General features: G+C 47.3%; 1 protein-coding gene across 1 annotated transcript in view; it reads left to right on the top strand.

The window, feature by feature from the left end:
* Positions 1–9,775: 9,775 nt before the first annotated feature.
* LOC124613853 (serine protease snake-like) overlaps positions 9,776–27,552 on the top strand; it is a 42,979-nt gene continuing 25,202 nt past the window's right edge. The window contains exons 1-2 of the mRNA XM_047142578.1: positions 9,776–9,938; positions 21,995–22,183. Of these exons, the coding sequence (XP_046998534.1) occupies positions 9,776–9,938; positions 21,995–22,183 (352 nt within the window). The remainder of the gene's footprint in view (positions 9,939–21,994; positions 22,184–27,552) is intronic.

Raw genomic sequence — 27,552 nt, 5'->3', positions numbered from 1 at the left:
CTAATGGCAAGTAATGACACTAAAACTAACAACAACGGAAATCTTTCAGCAGACAAACATCAGTCCTATAAGAAACTTCTCGGCAGATTAAAACTGTGTGCCGGACAGAGAGTCGAACACGGTACCTTTGACTTTCGCGAGCGACTGCGCTACCGACTGAGCTACCCAAGCACCACTCAGAAAGCGTCCTCACAGCTTCAATTCTGCCAGTACCTCGTCTCCTCTCTTCCAAACTTCACAGAAGCTGATCTGCCAGGAAGTGTCATATCAGCGCACACTCCGCTGCAGAGTGAAAATCTCATTCTGGAAACATCCCCCAGGTTGTGGCTAAGCCATGTCTGCGCAATATCATTTCTTCCAAGAGTGCTAGGTTGGCAGAAGAGCTTCTGTGAAGTTTGGAAGGTAGGAGACGAGGTACTGGCAGAATTGAAGCTGTGAGGACGCTTTCTGAGTGGTGCTTGGGTAGCTCAGTCGGTAGCGCAGTTGCTCGCGAAAGGCAAAGGTCCCGAGTTCGAGTCTCGGACCGATACACAATTTTCATATCAGTGCATACTCCGCTGCAGAGTGAAAATCTCATTCTCGATCAATCCTAAAAGTTGCACACCCATACTGTAAATAATTTTGCGTCTACATAGGCTCAAATAGCGAAAGTTTAACTATACCCACATTGTATACAGACTGAATTGATACGTTCCATGGTACGTATGTTAGTGTAAGGCGCTTAGAAGTAAACATTACTTTTACTTTACTTGCGACAAGGGCGTTATCGACCATACACGTGCTAGCGATAAGCGTCACAGATTTCGTCCTTCCTGTGCTCAGAAAGAATATTAATGCATTAATCGAAATTTTCCCATTACTCTCAGTGAAATAGTTTTGAGCTTCTTACAACATTGCTGTTTCCACTCATCTGCATTACGTCACATTTTTCTACATTTAGAGCAAGCAGCCATTCGTCACACCAACCAGAAACATTGCCTAAGTCTCGCGTATTATCCTACAGTCACTCAACGTATGAAACGCCCCCTTAGAAAAATTAGTGAATGACTGTGCTGATAAACCCCTTACGTTATTTGGTTTTCAAACAGTTGAGCAGAACTGAACGTACTCAGACATTTCTCACTTTACTTATTATGATCATCACTAAACTGACACATAATATTTTTTAGCGCAACGTAATCTTACGTTCAATAATCCCTACAAAGGAATGGCCCTCACTAACAATAAGCTATACCTTTCATGAATCGCTTACCTCACAAAAATCTTCGTTACTCGAACTACTGGAATATAGCGAGCGCCAGCTAAATAAAAGATTCTAACTACTGAAGTCACTAACTACTGATAGGCATAGTTAGCAAATGAAAGATTTTGATAAATAACAAACAATGTATTTACCTTAATAGTGTTGAAAAGTCATATCATCTCTCTCCCCACATCCACCACTGCTGGCGGCTCACCTCCAACTGCGCAACGCTACGCGCTGTTAACAGCCAACTGCCCAACACTACAATGGCGAATATTACAACAATGCCAACCAGCCACCTACTGCACACAGCACAGTCAGTGATTTTCATACAGAGCGCTACGTGGCGTTACCAACATACAAACCTAAACAGCCTGCTTACAAACGATGACCGCTTCCCGTACACTACAGATTCATCGTCAGATAGCCGCAGACTGCTGCCCACCCCGTCCACCAGACCATGTGTGTGTACAGAAGATAACAGCGGTCCTGCCACACTTCCGTGGGTCGCTCCTGACGAAACCCTTTCTCTTATGAACACTCGCCGTCTAGGTCAGCGTACTGAGTTCTGTTACTTACGAAGTTTTTGAGCCATTCACATATCTGGGAACCTAATCCATGTGCTCAGGTCATCGTTAACAGTCGACAGTGGGGCACCGTGTCAAAGCTTTTCCGGAAATCAGGGAATATGGAATCTGTCTGTTGCCTTTCATTCACTGTTCGTAGGATATCTAGTCATAAAGGAACGAGCTGAGTTTCGCAGTCTTGCTGCACGCACAGTATGAGTTACGTAATTTTACTAACACAAAGTCAGTACCGAATGGAATCATCTTCGCCCAGACTGGGACAGCTTCCAGAACACAACCCTTAGTCTTCAGTAAATCAACCTCATTGCATAAAGTGCGTCGTTACAATGCAGCAGTTCCCTTCTATCTGTATGTGTGTGTGTGTGTGTGTGTGTGTGTGTGTGTGTGTGTGTGTGTGTGTGTGCGCGCGCACGCGTATGTGTGTGCTTGTGTGTTTCTGCATGTTATTACATTTAGGGCGCTCACCTGCGAAATTAATAGGATACTTGCTAAAATACTCCGAGATGAATGTAAAAAAATGGATGGAATTAAAAATACATAAAGTTCAAAGTCTCTCCCCTTCACCTACCCCGTCACACCGGCTGATGAGGAATGTAAAATCATCAGCTTTGGCCATAGATTTCTCTCCAAGTAGTGGGAATCTGCTGTATGTAATTCGGTCGTTACTGGGCTCAGTATCACGATCCTCAGACAGTGCAGAACCTAATCCCCAAAGGCGGAAGGGAGAGTTCTTGTTGGATCCGCAGTGTAGTGCACCCCATTTCACGACCACACAGAGCGACGGGACACAGAGATTGCTACTGGTGGCCGGCTCTGCTTTCTGGAAAGCATTATGATGGCTTCCCTTACCTGAGCTGAACTGGTGGAATGATTCAATGAGTTCAGGGCTTCCTGCCACGGATTCTTTTTACTCTTCTCAACGACATGGTAGCATCTGGTCCTCGTCTACGAAAGTGTGCGAGGTTCGCTGTGATTGGTCTGCTTGTGAACCTGCGATGTGCCTCACACCAGACCCCGTCTGCAGACAGGCGCTCATCAACCCACCTGGACACAGTCAGCATTATTAGGTGGTCTGAAAACTTTGGGATGAATATATCAGCAGCTTTGCTGCCGTGGATCAGCACTGTCATGTGGTCCCAACATTCCTGGAAGCTGTCTCCATGCTCAAACAAACAGGTCTCCGTACACCATCCACTTGAGCGACCTACATTAGGGAACTGTTTAGTCTTTGAGAAGTACCAAAAGGAAGTTGTCTCTGGAGTACAAATTACTGATCACTTACAACGGAACAACGTCGGATGGGCGAGAGAGCGTATCGATGGATCGATACCAGAGAACGACCCTTACCAGTGCTGAAGCGTGTGCTGTTTCTTGCTTTCGGAGCGCACAACAATTCAGGCACTTGATAGCTTCATCATGAGGACACATGCTAGTAGATCCCCATGATGTATTACGTGAGAGAAGGGTAGGTCATGGAGCCTGTGCAGTAAGCTCTCTCAGAACTTGAACTGTAATGTAATAAAGTACACGTATCGCTCTCGAGGAGCATGAACTGGAGGCAGCCAGTTGATAGTACGCGGAAGGAGAGGAACCCAAGGAGAGTGTTCCTCTGTAGGCTGCAGTGGTCGAAATTTTAAGGCATTTGCAATATACACTGACGGAAAAGAAACTGCAGCACCAAGAAGGAGTTATTCAACATAAACTAAATTTGTTAGACGTCTTTCTATAACTCAAAGATAATGTCTGCTGAAATTTCGCGCCAATCACATGATGTGGAGCTAGTAACGCCGCTATAACAATGAGAAACAGGTTTGCTTTAAATACACGCTGTAACAGGCGTGACATTAGTCACCTTTTAAGGCTACAAAGACGCCATTATCAGCAGCTCATTAAGTTTGATCGAGGTCGTCTAACAGGGGTATGAGAAGTTGGATGTTCATTCTGCGGTATCACAGAAAGACTTGTCAGGAAAGCAGCCACGGTACGTGATTGCTGGCAACGGTAGCCGCGAGAATGTACAGTCACAAGAAGCCCGAGCTCCCAACGGCAACGTGGCACTACGGAGACGTAAGACCATTGCGTTCGGGGTATCGCTCTGGCTCATCATACTGCATCTGCAATGGCACTTTAAACAGTAGTTGAGACCACAGCGACACAACTAAATGTTACAAATTGGTTACTTCAAGGACAGCTCCGAGCCAGACGCCCTGTAGTGTGCATTCAACTGACCCCAAACCACCGCCATTTGCGACTTCAGTGGCGTCATATGAGAGCTCTTTGAAGGTCAGGGTAGAGATCTGTTGTGTTTTCTGATGAAAGCTGGTTCTGCCAGTGGTGGCCATGTCTTCGTCAGGACGCCAGTTGAGAGCCTGCAACCAACCTGGCTGCGTGCTAGACACACTGGGCCTACAGCTGGAGTTATGATCTGGGGTGCGATTGTGTATGACAGTCAGTCTGGTGATTCGGCCCGTCGTGCTGCCATTCGTGAACAGCATTCCAGGGGGTGTTTTCCAACAGGATAACGCTAGTCCACATACCGCTGTTGTAACCCAACATGGTCTACTGAGTGTCCACATGTTGCCTCGGCCTGCTCGATCACCAGATCTGTCTCCAGTCGACCAATAAGGGTCATCTTCGGACGACAACTCCAACGTAATCCAGAAACAGCATTAACCGTTTCAGCATTGACCGACCAAGCGCGACTGGCATGGAAGTCCATCCCACAAAATGACATCCAGCACATGTAGAACACAATGCATGTACGTCTGCATCTTTGCATTCAACATTCTGGTCGTTACACCCTTATTAATGCACCAGCATTTCACATTTGTAAACGCGGCTCCCCCCGTCGGAGGTTCGAGTCCTCCCTCGGGCATGGGTGTGTGTGTTGTCCTTAGCGTAAGTTAGTTTAAGTTACATTAAGTAGTGTGTAAGCTTAGGGACCGATGACCTCAGCAGTTTGATCCCATATGATCTTACCACAAATCACATATGTAATGGCTTATCTCGCGCTTACATTAACGTGTGTTCTTGCAGTGTTAATCACTTAAATATGTTACCTAGTCAAATGTATTCCCGAATTTTCATTGTTCTACATTTATTGTCATTTGGTGTTGTGATTTTCAAATGGTTCAAATGGTTCTAATCACTAGGGCACTTAACATCTGAGGCCATCAGTCCCCTAGACTTAGAACTACTTAAACCTAACTGACCTGAGGACATCACACACGTCCATGCCCGAGGCAGGATTCGAACCTGCGACCGTAGCAGCAGCGCGGTTCCGGACTGAAGCGCCTAGAACCGCACGGCCACAGAGGCCGGCTTGTGATTTTTTCCGCCAGTTTACATAAAATTGCTCTTGAGTTCGGCATTTGCATATTAAATAAAAATGAACTACTGTATCTTAAAATACACTGAGGATATACAGTGAGGATTTAGCAGATTACATACAATTATTAGGAGAGCCAGCAGGAAGAATTTAAGGAGATTAGTCACAAATATTTACTTTTAGAATTAAATAATGTCTTGGGTCTCGGTTATTCATATAAGTTTGAAAGTTACATTTATTCGTAAGAGAAAGAAAAAATAATTTGACCGTCATCAGTTACCAAAATCTCAAGGTCGTTATAAATGTGTTTAAACCGTGGTTGCTATGAGACAAACACAAGTTTACGGTTGTTACTACTTCTAACGTAAAACTCTTGCTTGATATTTTAAGACAGTGTCTCCAACAAGTGAGCGACCTGTCTTAAGGTGTAGCGAGGTACACCATGCCCTGTTAGTTTATTTTACAATTTCCGGTCTGCTTGTGTGCGCTTCACAGATGGAAGACATATACTTGGTTTATTTACACATGGAATTTCAAAGAAAGTGGCACCTATTCCTACAGTGGGTAGCATTGTTCAGAAGTAGATGTTCTGGGGCAAACCAATACCTGTTGAGATATGGCCGTTTAGCTGTGATGATTAGTGTGTAGTATTCGGCGTCGTTGGTCACCACAAGAGAAGGCGTAGCAAATTACCACAGTACACACGTGTGGGCAGGCGAAAATCCTCAGGCAATCATGGGATGAGGCATCAGAATCGCTTGAGCACCACTGTATGGGCAGGAATTGTCGGCGACAGACTCATAGGGCCAAACACCTTAACAAACGGATCAAGACGTGCTGTGTATCAGCCATTTCTCCGCTGCCGGGGAACGTTATCATCGCAGAAAAGCAAAGACTGTGGTACACGCACAATGGGACACCACGCCATTTTGCTGCGGATCGTGCAACAGAACCCCATCACAACGTTTGACAGGCGACAGTTTGGCCGAGGAGGTGCGGCAGCGTGGCTTCCCCTTTGCGTAGCTGATCTATTGCTGACCCTATTTTTTTTTAAGTCATCAGTCTTCTGACTGGTTTGATGCGGCCCGCTACGAATTCCTCTCCTGTGCCAACCTCTTCATCTATGAGTCGCACTTACGACCTACGTCCTCAATTATTTGCTGGATGTATTCGAATCTCTGTCTTCCCCTACTGTTTTTACCCTCTACAGCTCCCTCTAGTACCACGGAAGTGATTCCCTAATGTCTTAACAGATCTCCTAGAATTGGGTCCCATCTCCGTGTCTGTATTCTCCACATATTCCTTTCCTCTCCAATTCTGCGCAGAACCTCGTCAATCCTTCCCTTATCAGTCCACCTAATTTTCAACATTCGTCTGTAGCACTACATCTCTAATGCTATGATTCTCTTCTGCTCCGGTTTTCCCACAGTTCACTTTCCACTACAATACAATGCTATGCTCAAACGTACGTTCTCAGAAATTTCTTCCTCAAATTGAGGCCTATGTTTGATGTAGACTTCTCTTGGCCAAGAATGCCCTCTTTCCAATGCAAGCCTGATATTCATGTCTTCGCTGCTCCGTCCGTCTCTGGGAAAATTCCGTAACTTCATCTGCTTCGTGACCAACAATCCTGATGTTAAGTTTCTCGCTGTTGTCATTTCTGCTACTTCTCATTACTTTCGTCTTTCTTCGATGCCATCCATATGCTGTACTCATTAGATTCCTCATTCCATTCAGTATATCATGTAATTCTTCTTCACTTTCACTCAGGATGGCAATGTCATCAGCGAATCGTATCGTTAATATCCTTTTACCTTTAATTTTAAATCCACTCGTGAACCATTATTTTTTCCATAATTGATTCTTCGATGTACAGATTGAACAGTAGGGGCGAAAGACTACATCCTTTTTAATCCGAGGACTTCTTTCTTGGACTTTTACTCTTATTGTTCCCTCTTGGCTCTTGTAGATATTGTATATTACCCGTCTCCCCCTGTAACGAAACCTTATTTTTCCGAGAATGTCGAACATCTTGCACCATTTTACATTGTCGAACGCTTTTTCCAGGTGGACAGGTCCTATGAACGTGGTGCAAATGGTTCAAATGTCCCTAAGCACTATGGGACTTAACATCTGACGTCATCAGTCCCCTAGAACTTAGAACTACTTAAACCTGACTAACCTAAGGACATCACACACATCAGTGCCCGAGGCAGGATTCGAAGCAGCAGCACGGTTCCGGACTGAAGCGCCTATGAACGTGTCTTGATTTTTCTTTAGTCTTGCTTCCATTATACACCGTAACATCGGAATTGCCACTCTGGTGCCTTTGCCTTTCTAAAGCCAAACTGATCGTCATGTAGCACATCCTCAGTTTTCTTTTCCATTGTTGTCTATATTATTCTTGTCAGCAGCTTGGGTGTATGAGCTGTTAAGCTGATTATGCGATAATTCTCGGACTTATGTTCTCTTCCCATCTTCGGAATTGTGTGGATGGTGTTTTGCCGAAAGTAATATGCTGACTATGGCACATTTATAGGCATTGCTTTATGCCATACCATCGACAATATTCAATCGTTATAGGAGCTTGTGTGCAATCAGAATGGTGCCAAGTGTATTCGAAAGAGTGCTTGGTTCACTGCGAGGACGGGCTGAAGGATGTGTCAGGATGCATGGTAACCACATGCACCACTGCCTGTAGTGTCTTCTCATACGTAACAGACAGACGGGAATGAGAAGACAGATGGGTCGATGTCTCAATAGGTATTGATTTCCGGACATGCAATTACCGGAACATTTCTTCTACTGTTGATTAATACTACTTCCTGTACGGGTAAGCGACACTTCTTTTGAAACTTCCTGGCAGATTAAAACTGTGTGCCGGACCGAAACTCGAATTCGGGACCTTTGCCTTCCGCGGGCAAGTGCTCTACCAGCTGAGCTACCCAAGCACGATTCACGCCCCGTCCTCACAGCTTTACTTCCGCCAGTACCTCGTCTCCTACCTTGCAAACCTTACAGAAGCTCTCCCGCGAACGCCGGCCGCTGGTGGCCGAGCGGTTCTGGCGCTACAGTCTGGAACCGCGCGGCCGCTACGGTCGCAGGTTCGAATCCTGCCTCGGGCATGGATGTGTGTGTTGTCCTTAGGTTGGTTAGGTTTAAGTAGTTCTAAGTTCTAGGGGACTTATGAACTCAGCAGTTGAGTCCCATAGTGCTCAGAGCCATTTGAACCATCTCCTGCGAACGTTGCAGAACTAGCACTCCTGAAAGAAACGATATTGTGGAGACATGGCGAAAGGCAAAGGTCCCGAGTTCGAGTCTCGGTCCGGCACGCAGTTTTAATCTGGCAGGAAGTTTCAAATCAGCGCACACTCCGCTGCAGAGTGAAAATCTCAATCTGGACACTTCTTTTTCTTTCTTTTTGACACCCTGGATGTATGTCGAAGTACAGTTTTGTTCTCAGTGCTCATATTGCCCTCACTGGACTACCGAAGTACGTTCGTAAGCACACAGAAACCTTTTGTTTTTGTTCAGTATCGGGTAATCAATTGTGTTTCAATTGAATAATACCAGGAAGAATGTGCCCAATTGCGGAAGCCGAAACGTGTGATTTTTCCTGGTGTTTCTATTTCCATGAAATTCAACAGAAATCATTTCTTCCTTTGTTTTATATTGAGTTTTGGTGATTCATATTGACGGTTTTATGGCTCTGTTACTCAGTGCGAACGAAGCATAGAAATCGACAGCTTCTTATAGTCGAGATCATTTGGGACGCTAGGATAACTTTGGGCCGGCCGGTGTGGCCGAGCTGTCCTAGGCGCTTGTCTGGAACCGCGCGACCGCTACGGTCGCAGATTCGAATCCTGCCTCGGGAATGGATGTGTGTGATGTCCTTAGGTTAATTAGGTTTAAGTAGTTCTAAGTTCTACGGGACTGATGACCTGAGATGTTAAGTCCCATTGTGCTCAGAGCCATTTGAAAAGTTTGGGGGAGGAAATACAACTAGGCCCGTGTGACGATTGACGGAAACGTTGTAGGAAAATTACGGGAAACGCAAACAGTATACTAGAATAAAGAGTGGAATCGCGCTTCAGTGCAGTGTTTTGCACGTTGCACTTTCTCATTCGGGGCTTTACAGGCCATCATAGACTGGCCACATCACATTTAACTGAGACGTCAGACACTACTCTCGAAACCTCTGCTTAACAGATTCCAGTCAGCGACGACGTGCTTGCTCTTCGCACTAAGGCGATTGGTCCATTACTTTGCTACGCGGATGAACCGCGCGAAGCTCTCTCTGCCTGAGCAGCGGCCCGAGTTTTGCGAAATACTCGAGATAAAGAGTGTGCGGGGAAAGCTTCCGTTACGGCTACCAGGAGCTGCGGTCACTGTGACTGGCGCCGGGGGCGATCTCGCTGACGGCGTGGGCGGGCGCCGCGGTCAATGCCGCCCCCTCCCCCTCCCCCCCTCCACTAGAGAGCACGGTGGAGGCCCGGGCCGGCCACGGTGCGGCAGGAGGCCCTCTCTGCTGCAGAGGGAAGAGGGACCTATAAGAGCGGCCGGCGGAGGACCGCCGTCTGTCAGTGCCCGCCTCTCTCTCCACACGCAGACAGGGCAATGACGTCGGCTCGTGTGTGCCTGAGGACCGGTCTGTGGGCCGCCTGCGCCATCGCCGTCTTCCTGCGGGCAGCCGGCGCGGTCCCGCGGCAGCTCAACGGTGAGTCCGGCGTGTCTGTACAACCAGTGGCGGTGTTTCGCATCGCGCAGGGAGCCTTCACAGGTGATCTAATGCAGGAATCTGTATTCAGGGCTCTACGGCAACAACGGTAAATTCGGTCAGTGTGCATGCCACGAGCGACGAGCAGATACAATAAGAATTTTTCCGCGTTACAGCTCACGTCCATCCTATCATTCATAGCGTACTTGTAAACCAGCTGCGTCAATAGCAGAGTGACACAACTGCAGTTCGAATGGGACCATTTTCCCACAGAATTGACACGAGTTTCGAAACTCGTGCAAGTTGCGACAGAGTAATATTCTGTAGCATTGCTAAGATTGTAGTTACTACAACACGCATCAAACTTGGAGTAACAACTGTCGAGAGATAACTGTTAAAAGTGGGTAAAGTGCAGAGAGACCGTATTTTTTAAATATTGGAACAAATAAGCCCTCGGTCACAAATATTAAGACAAAACTGACCTGGTTTCGACGCTACTATTAGCATCGTCTTCAGAATTAGACTAACTGTACTAAAACATATTAGGTATATAGTACATTAATAAAAGAGTCTCGTTGCAACCCTTGTCCACAGTACGAGCAGCCCTTAGCGGCTCGCCATCTCACAACTGTTCATGACGTCGCCTTTCCGGCTCAGATCTTTTTTAATATGTGACTTGTAAGTACTGCATCTTTTCCAGTCAGTACAAACTTTAATTTTATTAATGTACTATATACCTAATATGTTTTACAACAGTTAGTCTAATTCTGAAGACAATGCTAATAGTAGCATCGAAACCAGGTCAATTTTGACTTAATATTTGTGACCGAGGGATTATTTGTTCCAATATAATTCTGACACGGTCACTGAACCTTAGCAGCTATGTTCAAAGTTTTATATTTTTTTAATTCCATTCTTCCTGTCTTGTTTGCTCGATTCTAACTAAGTGATCCATTTAACCTTAGCGGCTCGAACAATTCAGTAAGCACAGAACATGGGTTGTACCTTGTACTCGTTAACTAATTTTGCAAACCGAGACACGCATCACTGCATTATGAGACCATTGTTGGCATTGTGCCCGGTATGTAGTGCAACTTACTTTCCGTACGTACGTTTCAAGGTATTAATAAATTACATTATAGGTTACTGCGGTACTGGTATGTAAATACTATACTACTGCATATACGGAACTTTTCAAGTGAAATCTACGTTTTTTCCAAATATGAATTCTTTTACTAGTACTTTACACTAATAATTGGCTTCAATAGCACCTTATTTTCTTTCGTACAACGGTTTGATAAGGACTCTAAGATACTATTACTGACTTCCCTTTACTAGCACGGAAAGAATTTATCCTCAATAAAGTTGCTTACATTTCATAGAAAACATTCGTAGTATATTGTAGAACGTAGATGACTTTTATTGGTTTGACAGTGAATTAACTGAGGATGGCCGAAAGAGAAATTATTAAATGCTGACTAGCTACAGCAACAAAAGCATTTTTGACAAGATAAATTTGTTAACAGCTAATATAAATTTAAGTATTAGGAAGTATCTTTTGAAGTTATTTGTCTTGAGTGTAACCCTATACGGTAGTGAAACGTGGATGACATACAGTTCAGACAAGAAGAAAATAGAAGCTTTTGTAATGTGGTGCTAAAGAACAAAACCAGAGTAGAGGAATGTATCGAATAACAAATGAGGTGCTCAGTTGAATTAACTGCTTTCTCTAGTGACACAACATGACTGCAAGAACAGACCGGTTGATAGGATACAGTCTGCAGCAACAAGGAAACGAGGAATCGTCTGTTTGGTAATGAAGCGGTTTCTGTATATGTGTGTGTGTAGTGGAGGGGGGGGGGGGGTAGAAGTCATACAGGGAGACCAAGAGATGAACGCAGTAAGCAGGTTAAAATGGATGAATGGATGAAGGCTGCAGCAGTTGTTCACAGATGAAGAACGATAGATTAACGTGGAGATCTACATCGAACCAGTCTTTGGACTGAAGACCACAACAACAACAGCAACAGCAGCAGTAGTTTAAAGTTCTAAGCGTTGCAATTGTAGAGATATAAGGTGATTAATCTGTTATGTCAGATGAACTATAATTTCTGTAACAGTTGTTCGATTTGCAGCCTTACTTCAGTTGTAATTAAGCATTTTTCCTCCTGGATATAGCCAAACACTAAAAAGGGCATAAGACCACAAATACTATCAAGAGCTAGTTGTAGGCTGCCGCAATGAAAACTCGCACCATGTTTTTAAAAATGTGGAAAATGTGAAAATAGTGCTAAAAACGCGCCAATAAATCCAAATCCACCTACGGTAAACTTCTGTTAAACAGGTTTTTTTTTGTTTTTTGGTATTGAATATGCTGCACTGTCTAGTAATGAAGTTATAACGGGACGTTAGTACAGCATACAGGAGTACATATTGACGGTGAGTATTTACTAGCACTTACATCAACAGTAATTTCAGTAATAATGATAAATATCACAGCTTGAGGCCTCCGCAGCAACTAACTCGTCAGAAACAGTTTGAAAATCTTGTATGGGTGTTGCATGGTAGGTTCTGCTGAGAAATAATTACTCAGAAAAAAATTCCGTTCGTTGCGCCGTTTTCGAGTTAATTACCATTCAAGTTAGCCAATGGGACCGTTGAACGCACAAACTGGAACGGCCCGCCAGATACAATCAGTGCCAGTTGCTCTCATAGCGTAGATCTGGAGGAGTCAACCTCTTATGTCTCTCATAGTAGTAAAAACTTTTAACTGTCCTCCAATTCTACAGTAATAGTGATTTAAGTAGGAATAAAACAACTTTCTGTTATAAAATTTATAAAGCAGAGTTGTAGCAAGTTAAAGCATGTAATAATAATCATTTACAAAGTACTTTGTATCAAGATTTTATGAAAACGTAATGGAAATATCTTTAACCCCCAGCCACCTGCTACCCTCTATTAAAACCTGGCACTATTGGGCGGTAAGAATCAGACAGCCAGTGTGTTTGATGATACCGCACGAGGCTGCTCAGCCTTTGGCACGAGTGCGATCCGTACTACTGTCCCAGGTTCAGTTTTTGTGCAGCTCTCTTGTACGATATGGGGCAACCAAATGGACACGTCTGGTGATCTGGTCTCTGGCGTCCGCTTGAATCTGCACGCACAACGGCCTGACTGAATAACGTCAATGCCAATTATCTCGGTAATGGCAGACGTGTGGAATCTTTGTCTTGACAATTATTTCTCAGCACAACACACCAAATAAGACACTTACAAGCTTTTCAGACCGTGTGTGACCACACTGTGCTGAGAAGTGCGACTGCCACCGCAGCATAGTAACCAAAGCAGACAGTGAGGCTAGAGAAGTGACGCCGTGAGAATATAAACATGGAAGGAGAAGCAAATCTACATCTACACATACTCAGATGATCCGCAAGTCACCGTATGGTGCGTGGCGTATCGTAACCTATACCATTACTAGCCATTTCGTTTCCGGTTCCACTCGCAAGAAGGGCGAGGGGAAAACAACTGCTATTTGCCTCCGTACGAGTGCTAATTTCTCGTATCTTATTTTCGTGGTCCTTACACGAAATGTACGTTGAGGGTAATAGAATCGTTCTGCAGTCAACCTCAAATGCCGGTTCTCTAAATTTTCTCAGTAATGCTCCTCGAAACTAACGTCCAGTGATTCCCATTTCAGTTCCCGAAGCATCTCCACAACAGTTGCTGTTGTTAGAACCTACCGTTAACAAATCCAGCAGCCTGCCTTTGAATTGCTTCGATGTCTTCCTTTAACCCGACCTCGTGCAGATGCGAAACACTCGAACAATATTCAACAATGGGTCGCACTATATGCGATCTTGTTTACGGATGAACCACACTTTCCTACAATTCTCCCAGTAAACCGAAGTCGACCAATCGCCTTCCCTACTACAATCCTTGCATGCTCATTCCCTTTCCTATTACTTTGCAACTTTACGCCTAGGTATTTAAACGACGTGACTGTCAAGTAACATACTGCTAATGCTGTACTCGAACGTCATGGCTGGTCTTTCCTTCTTGTCCGTATTAATATACATTTTTCTGCAGTCACACCTACAAATTTCGTTTAAGTCATCTTGCCTCATCCTGCACTAACTCAGCAAGTATATCTTACACTACACCACGGCATCATCAGCAAACAACCGCAAACTGCTGCCCATCCTTTTCGCCAGATCATTTACGTACATACCAGGTGTAGAAGTATGAAAACCGGAATTTGGTTGCATTAATTACACGTCTGTTGTTTGAAACTGACAAACAGCATTTTACTGAAAATAATTTCCATTGATATTTACGCACTTCTCCCACGTCTCCGGCAGGCTATGAATGCCACGTCAAAAAAAGAATTCTGCTTTTGAAGCGAACCGGTCAGCGAGCCATTTTCGTACATTTTCATACGAACTGAAGCTTTGTTGAGCGAGAGCGTGTCCCAGTGATGAAAATAGATGTTAATCGGACCGAGCCAAGTTTGGAGAATAAGTCGCATGCCCTAGTATTTCCCAACTGAATGCCTCTATCGCTTCCCTGACCAGTTTTTCTGTGTAAGATGGGGTGTTATTATGGAGCAATATGACTTTGTGTTGCCTTTTACCATATTCTGGTCGTTTTCACGCAATGCTCGATTTCAATTGATCATTTGCTGGCGGCCGGAGTGGCCGTGCGGTTCTAGGGGCTACAGTCTGGAACTGCGCGACCGCTACGGTCGCAGGTTCGAGTCCTGCCTCGGGCATGGATGTGTGTGATGTCCTTAGGTTAGTTAGGTTTAATTAGTTCTAAGTTCCAGGCGACTGATGACCTCAGCAGTTAAGTCGCATAGTGCTCAGAGCCATTTGAACCATTTGATCATTTGCTGTTGGTAGCGATCGGTGTTAACGGTTTCACCAAGTTTTAGCAGCTCATAATATATGACACTCTTCTCATCCCAACAAACACAGAGCATTGTCTTCTTTCCAAAGCGATTTGGTCTTGCAGTGGATGTCGATAGTTTGCCTAGATTCACCCATGATTTACGACGCTTTGGATTCCCAAAATATATCCATTTTTCATCACGTGTCACTATTCGACGGAGAAACGACTTTCTTTTGTATCTGGCGAGCAGCACTTCACAATTGGTCTTTCGATTTGCTTCCTGTCTTTCATACACTTCATGCGGAGCCCATTTTCCCACTCTCTGCACCTTTCCCATAGTTTTCAACCGAAGAGAAACGGCTCTCTCTGCCACATTCAATTGTTCCGCGAGTTCCTGTTGAATTTGAGTATCATCTTCATCCAATAAGGCCTGAAATTCTTTGTCTTCGAACTTGTTCAGTGGTTTCCCGCGCTCGTAGTTTCTCACGTAAAAATCACCACTTTTGAATTGTTTAAACCACTCGAAACACTGTGTTTTCCCTAGAGCATGTTCGCCGAAAGCTTCGACGAGCGTTCGATGCCATTCTGCAGCGATTTTCTGTTATCACAGAAAACCGAAGCTGTCAGAAAATCGTAGTACGTAGGCAGAAAACTCGACATGTTTGCTGATTTGTAAGAGGTACGTGTTATGTCTGCGTAAGCAGAAGAAACTAACGATCAAAGTCCGAAAACAATTTATCGGACTGTTCAATTAAACCAAACAAATTCTCCAAGTAAAACACCAACACAAAACAGTGATCCGTCTTCGAATCACAACTACATACAAGAATAATATAGAAAACAACTGAAATAATTTCCTGCTAGTCTCCACCAGAGAATTCTCCGATATACCGAGCCTAATCCAGAGATCAGCGAGAAGATCCAAGCCAGGCTGCCAGAGCGGCAGCTATCCACCTCTGCTGGCGGTCGATGAACTGCCGGTGTGCGGTTTTTTTTTTTTTTTTTTTTCTTTATTGTAATTTGGACACCCCATACAAGGTGGGCTGGCAGCGGAACAGTGTACTCCGCTCTTCAGCCATAAGCAGTACAAGAAAAAAGAAAGGGAGACAGACAAGTAACAGAATGGCGGTTAAAAAACAGGAGATACAATAGTTAAAAAAACATGAAGCCGTTCACACTTGACGAAACAAACAAGAAAAACCGTCGGCACTGGGCACAAACACTGACGAGGTAGATGACACACGTGAACGAAGGAGCGTGGACGGCGAAAAACACTGAGGCACAGACACGACGGCACAGACACTAATCCGAGGGCGATGATCTCCGGCGCGCGAAAGTTCACGATGCGTGTGCGAGTCCGGGGACCTGCCAAGAGAGGAGGAGGAGGAGGAGGAGGAGGAGGAGGAGGAGGAGGAGGAGGAGGGGGAGAGGGAAAGCGAGAGGGGAGAGCAGGGACGCCACGGGCTGGGGAAAGAGGGGGGGAGAGAGGAAGGGGGAGGGGAAGCCCGGAAGAAGAGGGGTGGAGGGAGGGGATGGGGGAAAAGGAGAGAGAAGGGAAGGGAAGAGAAAGGAGGGAGGGTGCCGCAGGGAAAGGACACCAGGAGGGAGGGGGGGCAGGGTCAAAGTTGATAGGAGGGGTAGATGGAGGGGACGAGGACATCATCAGGGAGAGGGAGCTGGCGGAAACCACCTTGGGAGAGGGTAAGGAGGGTGGAGAGATGGAGACCGGGTGGGACATGGGAGTACAGGCGCGGCAGCGGGCGGGGGTGGGAGAGGATCGGGGAGACGAGCGGGTGAGGAGGATCGAGTTTACGGGAGGTGTAGAGGATTCGTAGCCTTTCGAGGAAGAGGAGGAGGTGGGGGAAGGGGATAAGGTCATACAGGATCCGCGTGGGGGAAGGGAGACGGATGCGATAGGCAAGGCGGAGAGCATGGCGTTCAAGGATTTGGAGGGATTTATAAAAGGAAGGGGGGGCGGAGATCCAGGCTGGATGGGCGTAACAGAGGATAGGGCGGATGAGGGACTTATAGGTGTGGAGGATGGTGGAGGGGTCCAAACCCCACGTTCGGCCGGAAAGGAGCTTGAGGAGACGGAGTCGGGAACGTGCCTTGGCTTGGATTGTCTGGAGATGGGGAGTCCAGGAGAGGCGACGGTCGAGGGTGACGCCAAGGTACTTAAGGGTGGGGGTGAGAGAGATGGGACGGCCATAAACGGTGAGATAGAAATCAAGGAGGCGGAAGGAGGGAGTGGTGTTGCCTACAATGATCGCCTGGGTTTTGGAAGGATTGACCTTGAGCAACCACTGGTTGCACCAAGCGGTGAACCGGTCAAGATGGGATTGGAGAAGGCGTTGGGAGCGTCGCAGGGTGGGGGCAAGGGCAAGGAAGGCGGTGTCATCGGCAAACTGGAGAAGGTGGACAGGGGGTGACGGCGGCGGCATGTCCGCCGTGTACAACAAGTACAGAAGGGGGGATAGGACGGAGCCTTGGGGCACACCGGCGGAGGGGAAAAAGGTGTAGGAATCGGTGTTATGGATGGTGACATAGGAAGGACGGCGGGAGAGAAAGGAACCGATCAGACGAACGTAGTTAATGGGAAGGGCGAAGGTTTGGAGCTTGAAGAGGAGACCGGAATGCCATACGCGGTCATATGCGCGTTCGAGGTCAAGAGAGAGGAAGATTGCGGAGCGACGGGAATTGAGCTGTTCGGAAAGGAGATGAGTGAGGTGAAGGAGAAGATCGTCGGAAGAGAAGGACGGCCGAAAGCCACACTGGGTAACGGGGAGGAGGCGGTGCTGGCGGAGATGCTGGTGGATGCGGCGGGTGAGGATAGATTCCAGGACCTTGCTGAAGACCGAGGTAAGGCTGATGGGACGGTAGGAGGAGACGGCGGACGGCGGTTTGCCAGGTTTGAGGAACATGAGGATACGGGAGGTTTTCCACAGGTCGGGGTAGTAACCGGTGGACAGGACTACATTGTAGAGCCTGGCCAGGGTGGAGAGAAAAGAGACAGGAGCTTCACGAAGGTGACGGTAGGTAACACGATCGTGACCAGGAGCGGTGTTGCGTTTGGTGCGGAGTGTATCGATGAGATCCTGTGTGGTGATGGGGGCATTAAGGTCCGTGTGTGGAATGTTGTCCAAGTACTGGAAACCAGGAGCGAGGGGAGGGACAGAGGTGTCAGTTCGATCGCGGATATCTGGGAAGAGGGAGTAATCGAACTGGGGATCATCAGGGATGGAAAACACATCGGACAGGTAGGAGGCAAAGTGATTGGCCTTACTAAGGGCGTCAGGGAAGGGGTGATCATCGTGGAGAAGAGGATAGTAGGGGGAGGGTTTAGTTCCGGTAAGGCGACGGAAGGCGGTCCAGAACTTGGACGAGTTTATAGGGAGGGTAGCATTGAAACGGGTGCATGTCTGTCGCCAGTCCCGGCGTTTCTTGGCCGCGAGCAAATTTCGAATGTGTCGCTGTAGTTGCCGGTGGCGTCGTAGGGTGTCCGGGTCACGCGTGCGGAGGAAGGCACGGTAGAGACGACGGGATTCACGGAGGAGGAGGACGGCCTGTGGTGGTAAGGTAGGACGGTGGGGGTGGACGGCAACAGTAGGGACGTGGGCCTCCACGGCCTCAGACAAGGTCTGCTGGAGAAAGGAGGCGGCATGGGTGACATCATCGGGACGGCGGTAGGCGAGAGGGTGGCTATCGACCTGAGTGGAGAGGGTATCCCGGTAGGCATTCCAGTTGGCACGGGAATAGTCATGGATGTACTTAGGGGGAGGGTCATGACGAGGGTCGGGGCGGGGGCGACGGCCGTCTGACACGGTGAGGAGGACAGGGAGATGGTCGCTACCAATAGGCTCCAGGACATCCACCGTAATGCGACCAAGGAGGTTGGGGGAGGAGAGGATAACATCGGGAGTGGAGTTGGATTCGGGACGGGTGTGCTGGGGGATGGGGATGAGGTCGCCTTGAAGGGAGGAGAGGAACCGATGCCACCGCCGTAACTGGGCAGCGGAGCGACTATGGATGTTGAGGTCGGCGGCGATCACATAGGAGGAGAAGGTACGGTCGATGTGGGAGAGGAAGTCGAAAGGAAGAGGGGCGTTGGGGCGGACATAGATGGTGGCACAGGTAATGGTAAGGCCGGGGAAGAAGAGACTAAGGATCAGGTGTTCGGTGGGGTCGGGAAGGAGAGGCTGGAGCCGAACGGGGATCTGGCGGTGGTGGCCAATGGCAACTCCGCCACGCGCAACTGGGAGGGGATTATCGGAGCGGTGGAGGAGATAGGGGGAGGTGTGGACGGAGTGGTGGGGTTGGAGGAAGGTTTCATTAAGGAGGAAGGCATCCACACGGTGGGTAGCAAGGGTGTGCAGGAAGAGGTTCTTGTTGGCGGGAAGGGAGCGGATATTGTTGAAAAGGATACGATGCTGTCGCGCCATTGGAAGGACTTATACGAGGGTGTCAAGGCGGGAGAAGGTGAAATGGGCCTGGTTATTGGAAAAGGTGGCGTACATTTTAAGGTGGAATATGGAACGGGCGGCGAGGGAGATCTGTTGTAAGGTGTGGGGGCGCTGAAAGGGATGGACGTTTTGGAGGACAATGGTGAGGAACCTGATGATGTCCTCAGCAGTGGGGGGGGGACGAAGGGAATTGCCAGGAGGGGTGGGGGCGTCCAGGGGACGGACAGGGACGGTGAGTTCAGGAGTGGTAGGAGGAGGTCGGGCTTTACATTTTTGGGAGTAGGTGGGGTGGGGGAGGCTGCAGGTATTACAGGAGGGAGGGGATTGGAGGTTGGGGCACTGCCGGAGGAAGTGCGCTTGCCGACAATGCGGGCAGGTGGGGGCCTCGCGGCACTCGGCTGTTGGATGTGCATTGTAGCGCAGACATCTCTGGCAGCGCAGGGATTGAGGGGGGGAACGGGAGGGGTCGACTTTGAACCGCTGATTGAAGAGGAGGGCACCCTCCTTCAGGAGACGGTCAATGGAGGGGGCGTCCTCAGAGAAAACCCGCATAAGGCGGGTGGGGCCGGTCGCGTTGAAAATGCGGCGGACTGCCCGCACCTCCAGGGTGGGATGGGCCTTCAGCTCCGCCAGCACCTCCTCCTCCGTGATCGACGGGCTAAGCCGAGTGATCACGGCGGTGAGGGTCGGCGGGCGACGCGGGGGTTGGGGTTGGCGGGTAGGAGATGGGGAGGGAGCAGGGGTGAGGGTGGCGTGAGGACCAAAACGGGTGATGGGGAGGCGGGAGAGGATGTCAGTATGGAGGGTGGGGCTGGGGGAGGAGATAAGAACAGAATCCCGTCTGGGAGTAAGGAGAGATATGGGGGCGCCAGGGAAATGTTGGCGGAGGAGGAGGGAGAGATTCCGGGCCTCGAGGAAGGAAGGATCGGGATGGGACAGGAGATATTTGTAGAGACCGGGTGGGGAGGAGGAGGAGGAGGGAGCGGGGCCTGGTGGGGAGACGTCCATGGCATTTTGGGGTGGGGATGGGGGGCGGGGTGGAGCCTTTTTAGGAGCAGAGGAAGTGGAGGCGCCACTAGGGCGTTTGACAGCGGCAGATGGGCGGGTGGTGACATGAGGGACGGGAACGATGGGGAGGTGGCGGGAAGGGACAGGTCCCGGCACGGACGCAGCAGTCGGCGCCGGAGAGAGTGACTGTGACGGTGCAGGCGAATGTGGCAGTGATGGTGATGGTGACGATGACGGTGGTGGCGGTGATGGCGATGGCGACGGCGACGGGGAGAGCTGGGCGTGGGCAGTGGCCCGACGGGCCACCACCCTAGCCGGAGCTGCAGTGACAGGCTGGGGGAGTGGGGGGAAAGGATCAGAACGAGAGGAAGACGCGGGAGAGGGGGCGACAAAGAGCGAGGGCGAAGGGATAGAGAGGAGGGGAGGGATGGAAGGAGGGGGGTGGGACTGGGAACACCAAGTGATAGTGGTGGTGGCGGCGGAAGGGGACGTATACACGATGGCGGTGGTGGTAGTAGTGACGGTGGTGGTGGGGGCGGACATGACGACAAGAAGAAGAAAGAAAAACACAGCACTAAAGGGACAGGACACACACTGGGAGACGACGGACGGCGACGGCGACGGCGACGGCGACGGCGACGGCGACGGCGACGGCGACGGCGACGGCGACGGCGACGGCGAGAGGCAGGGACGCTGCTGCCGCGGACTGGGCCGGGGCGGCGGCGGCGGCGGCGGCGGCTGCTGCTGCTGCTGCTGCTGCTGCTGGCAGGACTGCTGCTGGCTGGACTGCTGCTGGCTGGACTGCTGCTGGCTGGACTGCTGCTGCTGCTGCTGCTGCTGGCTGGCTGGCTGGCTGGCTGGCTGGCTGGCTGGCTGGCTGCGGGACCACCGCTGCAGGCCGGGACCGGGAACTGCTGCTGGCTGGCTGGCTGGCTGGCTGGCTGGCTGGCACCTGTAAACCCTAGCACTTCGATTAGCGCGAAAACGGCACTATCGAAGGGCGGTAACCTTGCGGTGTACCGCCGGAGATGCCGGTGTGCGGCCGAGCGCCGGCCTTTATAGCGCTTCGGCTGATGAGTACCTCGGAACTACTTTCGATCACGTGGTTTCACGTGTGAAAATAGTTCCGGGATTAGCAGCGACCTCTTCCTTATGTTTATGTGGGCCGGTAGTGGCCGCTGGTGTCTTTGCTGTGATGTTGTTGTTGTGGTTGTTGTTGTGGCCGTTCATCAGTATTGCCTGTCAGTTGTGTATTGATTCGGTGTGCCTGCGAGGCGGGCAACCCGCGGCTGCAGGCTGTCAGTTTGGTTGCTGATACTCTAGGCGCCGTGATGTCTGGTGGAGAAGGCCACAGTAATACGGATGTATGGAACTTGACTTACTGCGTGCTCACATTCGTCGTCAGCCGTTACAGGAAGCAGATGGCGCTGCAGACGCGGTCTCACGGGCCCTACATTGACGGCTAGCACCATCTATAGGGAAATTCCCGTTTCAATCTTCTACACCTGGTAGGAAACAATAGCGGTCCTATCATACTTCCCTGGGGCATCCCTAACTATACGTGGTGTCTGATGAACACTCGCCGTCGAAGACAACGCAATGTGTTCTGTTGCTTAAGATGTGTTGGAGCCACTGACATTCGTGGCAAACTTTTCCGTATGCTCGTACCTCGGTTAACACTCGGCAGTACAGAAGTTATTTTTTCGCGGAGCATCTGTCGTGCTTTCACGTAACAACCAGAGGTGTTTTTCCCGCCTGCAGAGGGCGACAGGTGCCGGGACGGCGGCGCCTCCGGGCGGTGCGTGGCGGTGGGTGCCTGCGCCTCGGCTAGGCGCGCCCTGCGGCAGCGGCGCCCTCCGCCCCCGCGCTGCGGCTTCGTGGGCGACCAGGAGGTCGTCTGCTGCACCGAGGCCGCCAACGTCGTGGTCGGCGGCGCCGGGGGCGGCCGCCGCGGGGACCGCCTCAACGGCAACGGCCTCGACTACGACGACCCGCGCCGTGACGGCGGCGACGACGACGACGACGGCCGTGACGAGCGCGACGGCAGCGCCGCGACGGCGGGCAGCCGAGACTTCCGCCGCCGGCAGCAGGCGGCCGCCTCGAAGCGGCGCAGCGACGCCGGTGAGTGAGCCACGCAGTAAGGCGTCCTCCCTGTACCTAAACCACGGGAGAAGGGAAAAAAGATAAATAAAAGACAATGATGGTCTTAAATATAGACGTAGGCTTCCGATTTTTCTGGATTTGTGTCCGCATTGTCACTATCTGAAACTACCGACGTTTCGGAGCAAGTGACCTTCTTCAGGGTGTTTTTGATTACTCCTGAATGAGAAAACTTTGTTTCTTATATACCTGCAGACGTGGCTGTTATCTAATTCTCATAGGCTGTTAAGGATGAAGGAGAAGGCTATTGCAAGTTCTTTATTGGTGATTTTATTATTTCTTCTTACTGGTGAAAACGCTAAGTTTTGATTGGTGTTTTCGGTACTGCTTGTGATTAGTAGAAATTGGCGAACGGAAAACCAGGCGGCAGCTGTGAGTGGCGTTGTTTTCCTGCTTTCTAGCTACGTACCTGCGGCCGCTGCAGTCTCCCGCGCGCCAGTGTGTGTTGCAAAAATTTCGTTTACTTTATGTCTACGGACACAAACTTTTAGTCATCGGACTACAGGTTTCGGTCTATAATGACCATCTTCAGATCTACAGCAACATAGACAGCGTGACGACAAAAAGTTTGTGATCATAGACGTAAAGAAAAATTTATTTCATATTCAGGTCACTGTTTTATTCGCGACAATGTCGCAGCTTGTATGTGTATCGCCTCACGTGAGCTATCGTCCCGTAGCGCTGTTATTGCTGGCAGCCGAGACGTCGGAAGTCGGTATACGTCTTCTCTGTTCATGTTGGCCGGTCGGTTGGCTATTTCTGTTGCTTCTCTGATCTTCCTCCTGAGAGTAAGAGGCCGTTTCGCCAGTACGCGAGCTTCTCCAAAATCAATCTGTTTGCCGCTCTGATCCTTGTGTTCTGACACCGCCGACTTATATATCCGACTGCGTCAACACACCAAACATCAATCAAAGCGTCGCTTTTCCACCAACAAAAAGAAATAATAAAAACACGAATAAACAACTTCTAATATCCTTCTCCTTCATCCTTCACAGCCTATCAGAATTAAATAACAGCCATGTCTGCAGGGATATAAGAAAATTTTCTCATTCACCAGCTAACAAAAGCACCGTGAAGAAGGTCACTTGCAATAGTGACCGAAACTTCGGTAGTTTTGGATATTGACAATGTGGACAGAAACCCACATCCAGACAAATTTTATTGATAATGATAGTCTTGTTTATCCTTCGATACCCAGTCGCTAAGAATTTCTTGAGAGAAGTGATTTTCCTACGCCACGCCAATTTTTATTTGAAATAAATACTTTATTTCATTTTAGTTTTCTATACAGGGTAATTTCGTCCACTCGTACACGGACAGGTGATGTCTCGTAAAAAATTTACGTTATGCTCCTAGGGCGTGTCATCATGCGCACACTGTTATGGAAAGAATAACATGTAATGGCACACCAAATAAGAATGCAGAACAGTAGCAGCTGGTACGGGCACAACGATCACAGATGTCAGATTCGATATACCACACGAATAAAGTGCAACCACTTTCCCTGTTTTTTTGTCTCCGTATGACAACACTCATCCCACAAAATTATATCTTCAATTAACAGCACAAATAGCTTCCTCTGGGTCTCAAGCGTGCATATCTGGTGCATGTAGAATTTCACGTCCGTGATTCTCGCGCTCATACCTGTTATTTTCTGGTGTTTCATTGGAAATGTCATTACGAGCTGTTTTTCCTCCCTGCTCTGTCGCTCATGATGCTCTACATGCACAACGCACAATTGTTTTATGAGATGGCACTTGATAATGCCCAACGGAGCGAAAACAGAGTGTCGAACTAAATGAAGTAAAATATTTCAGATTAAAAACAGCCGCACTCACAATAAATGGCTTCTTATAGGAGAAAGTAAAGCAATAGTTCTTCGCAAGTTAAATATTATTCTCGTATGACAGAATCATACGCTTCTGAACAAACTCTACTGATCTATTTCAGAATTTTACGTTGCCTGTTCTATCTATAGAACCTCCCCACAATCGCACAAATGTTCAAAATTACTTTAGGACAGGTATTTCACGATGGTGACGCGCAGGCACGGGCTAAAGCTCCTACATCCCAGTGGAAGATATGCATAATGTTTTCCCCTCATTCACTTCGCTCTAACTCGCGAACTATCAATCGCACAAAGACAAACTCAGTATTAATGTGTTCAGGAACAGTAGCATCATGTTTCCTTTTAGTTTCATTTTCGGCAACAAATTTTTAAGAAGAGATTTCCAAAATGCATTTCCTAGTGCTGGTAACGAAACTACATCTAGCGGCAAAGTTCTTTGCTTTTGAAATTAGGCATATCAACTATGCAAACAAAATCTTAAAAATAAGTCATATTTCCATCTGGGATTCATGTTGTTGCCAACGAATGGATGGTTTCATATTTAAGTAAACGAATGCACAGTAATTCAACCAATGGAATCCGGGTCATTCCATCTAAAATACAAGAAGAATTAATTCTTTTTGCAGATGACACTAGTATTGCAATCAAGGCAAGCGTGCATATAGAAACAGAAGAAATAGTAAACAGAGTACTTAAAATTATTATTGACTGGATTCCTGCTAAAGGTCTCACCTTCAATTTTAAAAATACACAACATATTCAGTTCTGAATACCTATGGGTACTACACCAGTGATAAGTGTGACACATGGTAAAGAAATTATAAATAGGATGGAAACTTTAAACTCTTATGTGTCCACGTTGGTGAGAATCTGAAATGTGCAAAAAACGTTTTGGAACTCTTAAAACAACTTTACTCTGCCGAATTTTCACTTAGAATCACTGGAAATCGTGGGGAGAGGCAAAACAATAAGCTGAGATTTTTTTCCATATTTTCGTTCAGTCGTGTCGTAACGAATAATATTCTGGGGTATTCGTCTTTAAGAAAGAATGTCTTCACTACACAAAAATGTCCTAAGGATAATATGTGATGCCTACTCACAATAATGTTATAAATATCTGTTTCAGAGGTTGCGTATTGTGGCCACTGCTTCACAATATATCATGAAGTCTCTTATAAATAATCCACTGCAGTTGAAAAGGAAGAATGATGTACATAATTAGAATACCAAAAGGAAAAATGACATTCATTACTCCACCTTAAGGTTTTCTTCAGCATAAAAAGGAGCGCACAATGCTGCAAATAAAATTTTTGATAACTGATCCGGTGATATAAAATGTCTAACAGAATGCAACATAACATTTGAAAATGAACTGAAAAAGTTTCTCCTTGACAACTCCTCCTATTCTGTAGAAGAATTTCTATTATTCTAACGTTTAACAGGTGCTGATATTAACTCACATCTATATACTTACTAGAAAAAAAATTATAAATTTTCAGTATGTAGTCATATTTACAAATTTACACACTAATTTGGTATTTGAATGTAAAATTACTCGTTCCACACTATTACGGCAAATACAGCGTAGGAACATGCAACTAAGAAGTTACAAAGCAGACCTCTGAGAGAACTCTGTAACACGGGACACTTTGAGTTAAACGTGGAGCATAATGCTCAACCATTTTGTGGGCCGAGAGACTAGATAGCGTTCGTTGCTCCTCATTAGGAGAAACCGGCTGCTGGGTTCATAATTAGACTCTTATAACGTTTTAAGATCAGTCACGAAGCTCATGACTAGAGAAATGCCCATGGTGAGAGCCCAGTTCGTGCAGAACTGCAAATAACGCTGCCAGAGCTACCTGGAGAAAGACCTGCTCCCTTAACGCTGATCAATAATTCGCTGAATGACTGGTGTTCTCTGTTCTCTGTTCTGAGTATAACAAACATGATGCATCACATCCTCAGCAAATGAGTATCGTATCGCTGCAACGCTTTTCCTGAAGGGTTTTCATCTTCGAAGATCTTCCAGATTCCCTTTCTTTCTCATCAAATTCATTGCCGATCCTTATAATAACGATTTTGTTCACGCTCAGATCTGCCGCATTTCTTTCGTTCAATCTGTTAACGGAGGCATACTGACTTCCATTATATTTTTTCTTTCTCGGAGCTGACATGTAACACACTAACCCTTTATCTCGAGTGACCTCGTACGACATATCCTGATCAATAGAACGAAGTCCAATGTGTCTGCTTACAATATTTGACCAATTTGCTTCTGGCATTGTTCAGTATAATAAAACACTCAACAAATAAAACGGTAGTTACACTTTCAGAAAATGTGGCATCTGCTATAACACAAATAAATCTCCTAGAAGAAATAGCCAGCAAAACTGGCTTAAGAATTTCTGCAGAAAAAAAACAAAATTTGTAACAAACATTAAGGATTCCCCAAAATTTCTGAAAACAGATACTCGCCAAAAAGAGAGGGTAAGAAAAATCAAATATCTGGAGATGCTTTGGAAAAACCTGCAATAGAGGAGAGGTTGCATAAAATGGGGAGACCATGTGGTATCACCAAAGACCTGTACAATAATAAGTGCCTATCTCAAAATGCAAAAATAAGGCATTACAGCGTAGTACAAAAGCCAGAATGCCTACATGTAAGTGAATGCCTGGCATTAAACTATAATTTAGGTGAAATAGTAGCAGGAAGGAAAATATTAGGACAACAAAACACAGCAGAAGTTTGGAAATTACGAAGTAATGCTGAAATGTACCAAGATATAGAAAATATTTTAAACGCAATGAGAAATAGAAGACTCATGTCTTTCGGATATCTATTTCGAATGCAAGGCAGTAGATTAAATAATATGATTTTCAAATATTTGTGGGGTAAGTAGTCCACAACAAGCTGGGTCAACGAAGTAAAAAAGGATGTAGAAAGAAACAATATAAAAATAGAAGATACAAACAACAGAGAAGCCTTTCGGGAAAAAGTATTGAAAATTGAAGGATTACAAGACAGGGTAGCTAAGAAGACTGGTTCAAAATGGTCTGAAGACAGAGAGGAGAAACATACTGAACAGATGAAGGCATACTGGATGAAAAGAAAAGGAAAAGGAACGAATAATTGCAATTGGAACGTGGTCCTCAGATGGCCTACTCACAGAAAAATAAAGTACCTGTTATTGGGGTTTATTCCCCTTCCATTCACTTACGGAGCTTGACAAGAATGACTGTATAAATGCCTCTGTGCGCAGAGTAATACAAGGTGTATCAATCAGAATCATCTGATTTAAAACAATCGTAA

The sequence above is a fragment of the Schistocerca americana genome, chromosome 4, assembly GCF_021461395.2.
Source record: "Schistocerca americana isolate TAMUIC-IGC-003095 chromosome 4, iqSchAmer2.1, whole genome shotgun sequence".
NCBI classification, from domain to species: domain Eukaryota; kingdom Metazoa; phylum Arthropoda; class Insecta; order Orthoptera; family Acrididae; genus Schistocerca; species Schistocerca americana.
Note: the sequence above shows the minus strand (reverse complement) of the source record. Positions and strands in the feature narration are given on the sequence as shown.